We start from the raw sequence: 11,121 nt of genomic DNA on the forward strand, positions 1-11,121 counted from the left end.
TCCTCGCTCCGTCCTGCACTGTCCCGTCCACCGCATCAGGAACCCAGGAGAAATACACACACAGTAGGTCCAGACCCAGTCCGCTTGGCCAGACCGGGTCCATCCCCCGAAAACACAAGCCCAAGGTCACCGGAGGTCTGGGAGCGGGGGGGGGGAGAGTGGGGGCCGGGGCCAGGGATGGGGTACGGGACTGCGGGGGTGGGGTTGTGGGGGGGGGGGGAGGGGGGGTGATGAGGGGAGGGGGAACGGGGGTAGGAGGAGGGATAGCAGTCTCCTGACGGGCTCTATAGACTGGTGACCAGGTGCGCGGGGTCCACGGGGGGCTCCTCCGGTGACGAATCCGAATCCTCCTTGTTGGCGGGCACCATGTAGCGGTCACTGCCGCCGCGGCCCATGTGGTAGTAGCTCTGCAGCTCGTGCAGGTGGTTGCGGGAGCCTAGGTTGGGCATGCTCTTGTAGTAGACGTCGTCCAGCTCGGGGGCCGTGGCGCTCTTGCAGGGCTGCAGCTCCCCCGAGCTGGCCTCCTCCTCGCCGTCCGTCAGGCCGTTGGCGGGCGCGTCGGGCAGCTCCGTGAGCACGGGCATGCTGGTGTACAGCGAGTCTCTGTGGCCGGGCGAGTGGGCGTGCTCCTCGGTGTGCTCGTTGGGCAGCAGGGGGAAGAAGCTCTCGCCCGTCTCCTGGGGGATGCGGCGGGGCCGGGCGAAGCTGTGCGGGGGCGGCGGCGGCGGCGGGTGGCTGTCCGGGGGCGGGGGCCGCGGGGGCAGCAGCGGGGCGTTGGACTCCTCCCGGATGATCTCCAGGCCCAGGGCCTCGTCGTGGGGGAAGGCGGCCGGGTCGTCCAGCGCCATCGGCCCGCCGTCCTCCTTACTGCTGCACATGCCGCCGCTGCCGCCGCTACTGCTGCTGCTGCCACTGCTGCTGCTACTGCCGCCGCCCACCATGCCTCCTGGGACACACACACACACACACACACACACACACACACACACACACACACACACACACACACACACACACACACACACACACACACACACACACACACACACACACACACACACTCAGGTCAGCAGGGTCTGAAGGACGGGGGCAGGGGGGACATGCAGGGAAGCTGCAACCATGCCCACATGCGACGGAGCAGGGTGGATTTGATGGCCAGTGATGCAAAGCAAGGGCTGAAGGCTGCACTGTATCAGCTGGCCTGAGATACTGCCAGGTCTTAGTTTAAGTTAAAGTGTAGTGTAGTAGAGTTTAAGTGTTTTGCAAGGGTAAGCAGCCTATTTGGTTTACCTCCCCTTTGTATCCTGTTTTCCAGACGGGTGTTTTTGCAATGTATTTTTGTGTAAGACTAAATCTCATGAATTGAAATAATAAGAGGAGCACTATGGATTTTATGCTTATTATTATTTTGGCCTTGAGCTTTGTGCCTAGTTTGACCAAGGGGATTTCTATACAACATAAATACCTAGTTTAAATTCTGTTTATCCGTGTTTTTGTTCATCATAATCCCGAATTTCATCATGGGTGTAAGCTATCTCTGATATCTAGGCGTAGATATCAGATATCTATCTTCAGTATATAAAGGTGTGGTTGTGACATTAAGGGTCCTAACATTAAACACCCAAATATTACCAGGTGTACCAAATGTCACAAACACCTAACATTAGCGGCCATAACATTAACGATCCTAACATATGCGGCCCTGATGTTACCAGGCGTACCAAATGTCACAAACACCTAACATTAACGGTCCTAACATTAGCGGCCATAACATTAGCATTGGTCATGTCATTAGCAATAAACGTTATTAGTTGTCATAACGTTATCAGCCCTTTGTTGTTAAGATGAGTGACGTTTCCAGACACTAACCTCCGTTGGCCAGGCTGCTGTTGACCAGCTTGTTCATGAGGTTGTGACTGCGCTCGGTGGTGGAGCGCTCGTGGTTGTTCAAGTAGGATGGGATGTAGTTGGAGGTCAGCTCCTTCAGTATCTTCTTCTCCAGGGTGGTCTCCTTGTGGTTGCCGTGGGTACCGTAGCCTCCGCTGCGGTCCAGGATCTGGACGCAGTCGCTCAGGTACTCACTGCTGGCCATGCTGTAGTTGTTGGCATGGTGACCGTTGAGAGGCAGCGTATCCATGACGCTCGAGTCCCTCACGTTGTTCAGCACACTCTCTAGGAGGGGCGCATGGGAGAGGCGGTTAGTGATGGACACCGTGAACGCAGTTTGAGATATCTCACAAAACCACTAATGAATGTTTACGAGGGAGAACAGTTTTTGGGTAGAGGATGGCAAAGTTGTTACTCATGCTTTATGCATCCTGCATTTAATTAAAACAGAAGAAATACTTAATTTTCTAATTTGCCGCTGACACCAAAGACAAAGTGATGAATTCACAAATAGAGATATTCACAAATAGTGACAGAGAGAAGTGTTAATCACACAAAGGTAATTAGCTAAATTCAACCCCTTTTGACAATATGTTAAAATTGTGTATCCACTGTATTTTAGTTAATTTGCAATGTCAATAGAGTTCATTTAAATAATAAGCTTATTTTTCAGGAAATGACAGTGGCAGCCTGACAATGGCATAAACGTAACTTAAGGTATTTAAAGATATAACTTCACTAATGAATAGCCAGTTTCTGGTTGGCCGTGGCAGGCGGCCAAACAAAGGCGAGTTTCTCCTTTTGGATTGGTTTGACATGCTCTCTGGCAAAGAGCTCAGGTGTCAGAGGCAACTCAAGTCATTGTAAAAGTCATTCTAAAAGTAAGTATTAATAATATTAGCTCAGTCCGTACTTGTGTCTCGGTACGGTGCTACAGGCCCGGCGTGACGGAGAACAGAGAAAAAAGGGACACACAAAACAGACACATCATGAAACACATTTCAACCACTGCTACACACACAGGATTATTGGATTTATAAAGACACAGCGTACAGGAACATTGTGTCGTTCTTATACGGGTAACGCATAGCCGTCCATCATAACATGGTGAGTTTAAAGAGACATTAATAACGACTAAAAACAACAAAACATGCACCCTCTTTAACATCCTCTCTTAAAACATATCCTGCATGCATACGCATGCCAAAGAAGCAGATCGCAAATGGTACGCAGGGAAAAGAATAAATGTGTCCACGTGCGCGGAACATAAAGCAGTCAAGCAAGCGTCTCATGGCTCCCCAGCTAGACGCAAACGGAGACCTTGCAACTCTCAGGCCGTTAATTACATCCACGTGGTGGATCTGCATGTGAACGTGGTCACCGCTGGGGATAAATCACCCAGCAGGATCCCAGGCCTGCTACAGGCATTGAAACACACTAAAAACCGGCCGTTGATCGCGTCAGCAGGGAGCCATGAAAACAAATAATCACTTGCGACTGGCATGCAAAACAAGTTCAGTTTTAAAATGTATATGAAATTAATACATCCCTGAAGAAAACATCTGGAATCAAAACGAGGATGGGATATGTTTCTACACATAGGTGCGTATGAAACTGGCATTCAGAAGGAAAAAGTATGAATACAGATAAAAATAAACAGACACGCAATTAAACCAATATAAATAAAAAGCAAGTCCCATCCCATCCATGATGTAGAAGATCTTGTGATTTCTATTTACCAATAAATACATACAATAAAAAATTAATTCAAAACAAAAAAACAACAAAAAAAGAGAGGTATAGTAGGAATGTTGAGCACACCTTGAGTGTTGTACATGCCCACAGCCGGGTGGTTATACACTGCAGAGTCCCCCAGGAGAGTGTTATAAGGATGGTTAGTGCCATGGGAACGAAGGAGAGCATTAGTTATAAGATGATTAGCCATGGCCCCTGGTGCAGGCAGATACAGAGAGAGAGGGAGGGAGGGAGGGAGGGAGAGAGAGAGAGAGAGAGAGAGAGAGAGAGAGAGAGAGAGAGAGAGAGAGAGAGAGAGAGAGAGAGAGAGAGAGAGATACAAAGAGAGAGAGAGAGGGAGAGGGAGAGGGAGAGAGAGAGAGAGAGAGAGAGAGAGAGAGAGAGAGAGAGAGAGAGAGAGAGAGAGAGAGATACAAAGAGAGAGAGAGAGAGAGAGAGAGAGAGAGAGAGAGAGAGAGAGAGAGAGAGAGAGAGAGAGAGAGAAAAAGAGAGAGAGAGCGAGAGGGAGAGAGAGAGAGACAGGGAGATAGAGAGAGAGAGATACAGAGAGAGAGAGAGATACAAAGAGAGAGAGAGATACAAAGAGAGAGAGAGAGAGATAGAGATACAAAGAGAGAGATACAAAGAGAGAGAGAGAGAGAGAGAGAGAGAGAGAGAGAGAGAGAGAGAGAGAGAGAGAGAGAGAGAGAGAGAGAGAGAGAGAGAGAGAGAGAGAGAGAGAGAGAGAGAGAGAGAGAGAGAAAGAGTAGACCAGCCAAATCCAAGTAGGTAGGTGAGATAGATAGAAAGTGTGGAGGTAAGTAAGAGAGAGAGAGAGAGACAAAGAGAGAGAGAGAGAGAAAGAGAGAGAGAGAGAGAGAGAGAGAGAGAGAGAGAGAGAGAGAGAGAGAGAGAGAGAGAGAGAGAGAGAGAGTGTGTGGAAGGAAGAGAGAGAAAGAGAGAGGGGACATGTAAATCAACCAAGCCAACACAGTCCAAATTGAGAGGCCAGTGAAAAGTAGACTCTTAATGGAACCACACTTAATCAGGAGAAGATGAGGGAGAGAGCGGCAGAGCACGATAGAGAGAGAGAGAGAGAGAGAGAGAGAGAGAGAGAGAGAGAGAGAGAGAGAGAGAGAGAGAGAGAGAGAGAGAGAGAGAGGGGCAGAAGGAGAGAATGGTGAGAATAGAGATAGTGAGCAGTGGAGCGTGTTTGAGCAGACATGCGCGACTAAAAGCTGGTTTATGGTGAAACAGGCTACACACAAGCCAAGGTAAGAGACCATGGGTGCACTCTGTCAGTACTTGTGGAGCCTAGTCCTCCTTGACTAACCCCATCACTAATCCCCAAATGCTTTCTACAGGACTTTACATTTATCTGGCGCTGCTTACTCTATGCGCGGGCGGTGAGGATAAGACTGAAAGACTGAAGCCCACCAAGGTATGTGTGTGTGATGTATTTTATAATTTTGCAACCCAGACACCCAGGTTTGCAGCAAAGATATGCTAGTAAAATAGTTTTCACCAAAAATATTAGTATTTTATTTTCTCTCCCTCCCCAGACTAATAAAACAGCCTCCAATCCATTTCATGTCATTTGTTCGCTCCAATTATATCAGCCAAGTCTGATGGCTTGCCTTGCTGCAATATCACGGCACAATACAACGTGAGAGAAGTAAGGCGGTGGGTGAGGGTGGGGGGGGGGGGGGGGGGGCACGCCTCACTAAGTGTGTGATAATTCAGGCATCGACACACAGCGTGCCTCTGTTAGCATCAATCTGTCATGCTAACAGCTTATTAGCTTCCCTAAAGCAAGCCAGGGACACACCCCGATTTGGAGTCCGAGGGGATGGCGCAGTGTGTGCACGTGTGTGTGTGCGTGCATGTGCGTGTGTGTGAGTGCGTCGATGTCAATTAAAGCGTCGCACCGTGTCACCCACACCAAAGGAACGGTACATGCGGCTTCGGACTGTGTTCGCTGCGTCGGTGAGAGAGAGAGATGTGAACGTGGGGATGTGCGTGTGTGTCGGAAATCGGCTCATGGCGTCTCTCAACGTTTATTGTTCCACGTCCTCGTGACACTCTTCTGTAGTTACATTAAATTAATTGTTGTCAATGTCAAATGTTACTTAAATTTGGATGGCTAACACTGAATAGCTCAAGCCGTCCCGCACAATGACCTGTTAGCATAAAGGAGAAGAGGGAGAGAACAGGATTAAACTACCGGTATTCGCTGGCGCTATTAGCTTGTTTAGGGATAGTGCTAACAAGATGATGTGTTAAGATTCGGCCACGACTGCCCTACATTCTTGGTCCTTTTGGAGAATTGAAATACGTGAGACGTCAGTCCATGTTTAGCTATCCCGCCTTGATTGCCATAAACAAACTGAGTGTGCGCCGACAGATGGAGTCAAAAGTAGACTATACAACTTAATCCAGAGTGACATTACAAATAGTGGAGCAGGAATCCAGGGAAATTGTTCAACTCTGAAGTCCTAAACTGAAACAGCCTGTTTCTCTGGGACGTGCTGGAAGAGAACAGGAACCATGGTGCCAAACAGGAATTGATGAAAGCTCCCTGCAGTTTGTCCCAGATTAAGTGTTTTAAAGACCAAACACTGCCTGACGTTTCATTGTGACAAAAGCTCCTTTATCACTCCCCCCCACCCACCGACAGACACAAACACCTCCCGGTAGATGTGTTTTGAAGGCATGTGCAAAAAAAGCCCCACAATTATTTGCATCATATCCTCCTGGTAACTGTCCTAAAAATACTACGCCTAAACCACTAATAACCCTCCCAGAGGCTCAGACTGACGACGATTGAGGTGTGGCCAGGTGCGATCGTGTGGTGTGCGGTCTAACACAGCAACCCAATTGGTTGACAAGCGGGTGAGCAGCGTGGCGGTAACCCCGGGTTACCTCTGTTGAGCGTGGCCGAGCTGTTGATGTCTCCGGTGATGAAGGAGGACTCCTGCTTCCTCACCGTGTCGTTCCACATCCGCCTGATACGACTCTGTGAGTGGAGGAGCAACAGGCAGGGATGGAGAGAGAGGTGAGAGGGGGAGGAGAGGGGGGAGAGGGGGGAGGGGATGAGCAACATGCAGGGATGGAGAGAGAGGGGAGCAGAGGGGGAAGGGGGGGAGTGGAGGAGCAACAGGCAGGGAGAGAGAGAGGGGGAGAGGGAAGGGGAGAGAGATGGGATGAAAGAAAAAGGAGGGAGAGAGGAGAGAAGGGGAAGGAGAGAAAAAAGACGAAGTGGTGTGGTAGGGAGAATGACAACAAAGGAACGGAAGGAAGGTAAAAAAAAGGAAAGGAAGGAAGCAAGGTAAGGAATGAGGTAGGAAACGGTGGGGGAGGAGGGGGGAGATGAGGAAAGCCAAATTAAACAGGAGGTGTGCAGAAAGAGGGCAGAATAGTGCAGGTGAATTCGTAGAGGATAAAAAAGGGCGGGACCAGCAGAAGAAATAGAGAGGAGGAGGAGGAGTGGCTTGTCAATGTTGGCGCTTTATTCGATTGGTCGCTTCTATTGAAAGAATCAGATGATGTCATCATAGTAAATCATGAATGTATGGGGGCTTGAGCAGGGGGTTGAGGCAGCTTCACTTTCAACTGAGGCATGAGAACATACATCCAACTCCCAAAGAGGACATTTGAGACAAGGGAACACCAAGCTAGTCCCCCACTTTACAGTTTTATAAACAGCTTCCTTGCCAACTCCTAGTTGAGACTTTCTTCCCGTCGGGCGGGGGGCTATGTCGCTGCCCAGGCTTTCACTCTCCTGCACAAAGCACTCCATATTAGGGTGACCTTTGTTATCTTTTCTATGTTACCTGAACCTCAGCTCAGCTTATCCAGCTTGAAAGCATTTCCAGGCTGTACCGGTAACAGCGGGGTTCTGATGTTTATATTTTGTTATGATGAACTCTTATGCTATTGGCTCAATGGTTAGCTTAAAGTCCTAGGTGGGTTTGTCGGCTACGGCGCCATTTTAAGGGGAGAGGGGGGGTGTCACGGCCCAGCCTTTCGCTCTCATCTCTCTAAAGATGCGTTCAATCGAGAGGTTTATCTGGGCCCTACGGTTGGCCCAGTAGTTTCTCCCCCTCTCGTTCTGTAGGGCCAGATCCCCTCACCCTTCGGTTGATCATGTTCTGTTTGGGTAAAGATCAGTGGCGGCTGCTGGTCTTTTAAAGAGGGGAAGCTCATTTTTGGCCTACATCAAAATAGTTGTCAATTTATTTATACCTCAATTCGGCCCTCCGTTCCTTTTCAAGAAAATGCTAGCTGGCTAGTTCACTCCGACCTAGCCAACAGTATAAATGAACGAACTAACGAAACGATATTAATCTCGGAACAAGGAAATGCGGAAAGTATGTTAAACTGAAACAAGGAAATACAATAAATGTGTTTTATTCACAGTGTAATAAATTAATAATGGAAGCAATTTCGCCAAGCAAATACCAAGAAATGTGTTGCAGTTTGTCATGAGACTTCACTTGCAAAATCCGCGATGGGACTGAACTCAGATAGTGAAGTGACTGTGTATATCTCAAAATAGCTGTCAATCAAAAAGTGATTCAGACTTTCGACTGATCCTCCAATCATAACGCGGAAGCCCAGCGTCCAGGCTAGCCCAGGCCAGCCCACTGCTCCATCCACCCCCAGAGACGCTGAGCGTCCGGGGGCGGGACAAATCTGGGCATTTATCCAATGACCGTCGAGTTTCGAGGCAATGAAAAAAACTGTTCCATGCAGTCTCATTGAAGTGAATGGACGCTCGGCTTCTACGGTCTAATGCATTGACATTACGGGAATGTATGAGAAGTTAACAAAATCGAGTCAGTCTTGGATAGGATTCTTATCGAACTCGTCTTCGACATGAACGTATTTTAACGAATTTGTAGTCAATGAAATGTTAACACAACAATACATATTTGACAATTTAATGTTCGAAATTTTAGGGGAAGCTGAGCTTCCCTTGCAGTCTTAGAGAAATCGCCACTGGTAAAGATGCATCCCTTTATAAATAAACCATTTTGTTCCATCTGCAATGTGGTTCACGTGTCATTGTTTAGAGCTGATCCATATAGGGGCCGTATCACTCGGCTAAATCAAGACGCAAGGGATGTTTTTTCCTTTAAGCGGTTCTAAAGGGCCGTGTTGGCTTTGGGTTCTGCAGGGCGAGGCGCTATGAGGTCAGTTGAAAGTGAAGCGTTGCCAGCCTAGCCCATGAGTGGTCGGGGGGGGGGGGGGGGGGGGGGATGCAGTGCTGGTCCTCACCTGAGAGTCGGCTGTGCTGTAGCGTCCAGGTGTGCAGGCAGGTAAGCTCACCTGAGAGCCAGTGGAGTAGCGGCCGGGGGTCCTGGAGGTGGTGGTCTTACTGGAGGAGGAGATGGAGGTCTCCACGCTCTTGCCACTGCAGCAGTGAGTCCGCAGACACTTGCCGTACTCCTTCCGTACCTGCAGAGCAGAGAACGCCGGAGGAGCGGTGAGTAAGCGACCAAAGGGTCTCGCAGCACGCCATCGTTGGTGACGCGTTCTGACTGTGGCGTGGTTTCTACTCAACCCAAGGCTTTTCATTATCATTCTCGGCCGAATAGTACATCTGTGAGTGCAACCGGAAGATTTTCAGAAAATACAAGGCCTTCGAAAATAAATGGGAATTACTTAATTCTGTGGTCAATAGACAGTTATTTTTCCAAGGATATTTCCACACACAGGGTATAAGTGTCTGTGCTCATCTCGCCCCTCTGCCATGTGGTAGCAATACATCGCGTATTGACATTCTGAGTCCATGTGAGAACACTTCCCTTCCACCTTTGCGCTAACATACTTCCTTTGGCATAAACATATCCGTTGGAGATGGAGAAAAGGCAGCTCCACGGGTAAATGGGTGATGCAGTTGTACACACACACACATCTGCATTGAGAGCCCAATCAAGTTAGAACAAATAGGGCCCGTAATTGCTTTTTAACAAGCGTGTTGGAATGGCAGCCGCTGCCTGCTACATGCTCTGTTTGAACAGCTGCGTCCAGAGTCGCTGTATGAATCTTGTAAGGAAAGGCACCGGGGCCCCCCAGCCAAAATCAACCTCCGCTGCTCTTCTGCGGACATCCCCCTGGTTACGTGATCCGGCGAGCTGTCACATACGTACACACATACCCCAGTGCCGCCTTCCATCCTCACATGCATTACATGCCTGAAGCGCCACACACACACACACACACACACACACACACACACACACACACACACACACACACACACACACACACACACACACACACACATAAACACAAACAAACACACACAAACACACACACACATAAATGCACACATACACACCCCAACATACACATGCATGTGCTTACACACAAACACACACTCACCCACCCACCCATCAACACAAACAGGGGTGCACAGACACATATTCATGTGTGTACATACACACACAGCTTCGCCACCTCCTACACACACGCACGCACGCACACACACTGTGGCAACCCGGCCCAGGCCAATTAAGGATATTGGGAGCACCTGAGGAACAAGTGGAGAAGCAGGGCTTAAATAGCCTGCTTCTCCACTCATTCGGGGCTCTCCCAGCCTTGGAGCTCCTGCAAGGAGAGACCGGTCCTCGTGGGTGACGGGTTTCCACCCACGAAGAAGGGGGACCGCTGATTCCTCCCGAGGTTTACGTTATTTGTGTTTTGGAGAGACTTTTATGTTCTGTAATTAAATATGCCTTTTTGTGGCTTTATCCAACGAAATGTTGTCCTGTTTGGGAGGAGTTGGTGCGCTCAGCGTGGCGGGTTGCCACATATGGTGGAGGATGCGGGCAACTCGACCGAGCTACGGGCCATTTTGGGTGGGAGCGCCCACCTCAAGCCACCCCCAAACCGGAGCCGACGCAGCCGGGGCCGACGCAGCCGGAGTCGACGCAACAGAGACGACGCCGCCAGAGACGACGCCGCCAGAGACGACACGCCGCCAGAGACGACGCCGCCAGAGACGACGCAGCCCGAGACGAGGCTGCGGGAGACGAGGCCGCGGGAGACGAGGCCGTGGGAGACGAGGTCGCGGGAGACGAGGTCGCGGGAGACGAGACTGCGGGAGACTAGGCCGCGAGACGAGCCACGCCGGCAGCAGAAGCAGCCATGCTGCGCGCCGGACCGCTGCCACCTCCGAAAGGCCACCCGAGGCTTCAGCAAAGGGTGGAGGAGTGTGGCAACCCGGCCCAGGCCAATTAAGGATATTGGGAGCACCTGAGGAACAAGTGGAGAAGCAGGGCTTAAATAGCCTGCTTCTCCACTCATTCGGGGCTCTCCCAGCCTTGGAGCTCCTGCAAGGAGAGACCGGTCCTCGTGGGTGACGGGTTTCCACCCACGAAGAAGGGGGACCGCTGATTCCTCCCGAGGTTTACGTTATTTGTGTTTTGGAGAGACTTTTATGTTCTGTAATTAAATATGCCTTTTTGTGGCTTTATCCAACGAAATGTTGTC

The 11,121-nt window shown here is 49.9% G+C and overlaps 1 protein-coding gene across 1 annotated transcript in view; it reads right to left on the reverse strand.

Annotated features, from left to right (window-relative positions):
• Positions 1 to 284: 284 nt before the first annotated feature.
• Positions 285 to 11,121, reverse strand: part of adgrl3.1 (adhesion G protein-coupled receptor L3.1) — a 139,441-nt gene continuing 128,604 nt past the window's right edge. Inside the window, exons 20-23 of the mRNA XM_056585320.1 lie at positions 8,953 to 9,081; positions 6,544 to 6,637; positions 1,870 to 2,172; positions 285 to 946 (exon numbers count right to left, since the gene is read on the reverse strand). Coding sequence (XP_056441295.1) covers positions 285 to 946; positions 1,870 to 2,172; positions 6,544 to 6,637; positions 8,953 to 9,081 — 1,188 coding nt within the window. The remainder of the gene's footprint in view (positions 947 to 1,869; positions 2,173 to 6,543; positions 6,638 to 8,952; positions 9,082 to 11,121) is intronic.

The sequence above is a fragment of the Gadus chalcogrammus genome, chromosome 3, assembly GCF_026213295.1.
Source record: "Gadus chalcogrammus isolate NIFS_2021 chromosome 3, NIFS_Gcha_1.0, whole genome shotgun sequence".
NCBI lineage: Eukaryota > Metazoa > Chordata > Actinopteri > Gadiformes > Gadidae > Gadus > Gadus chalcogrammus.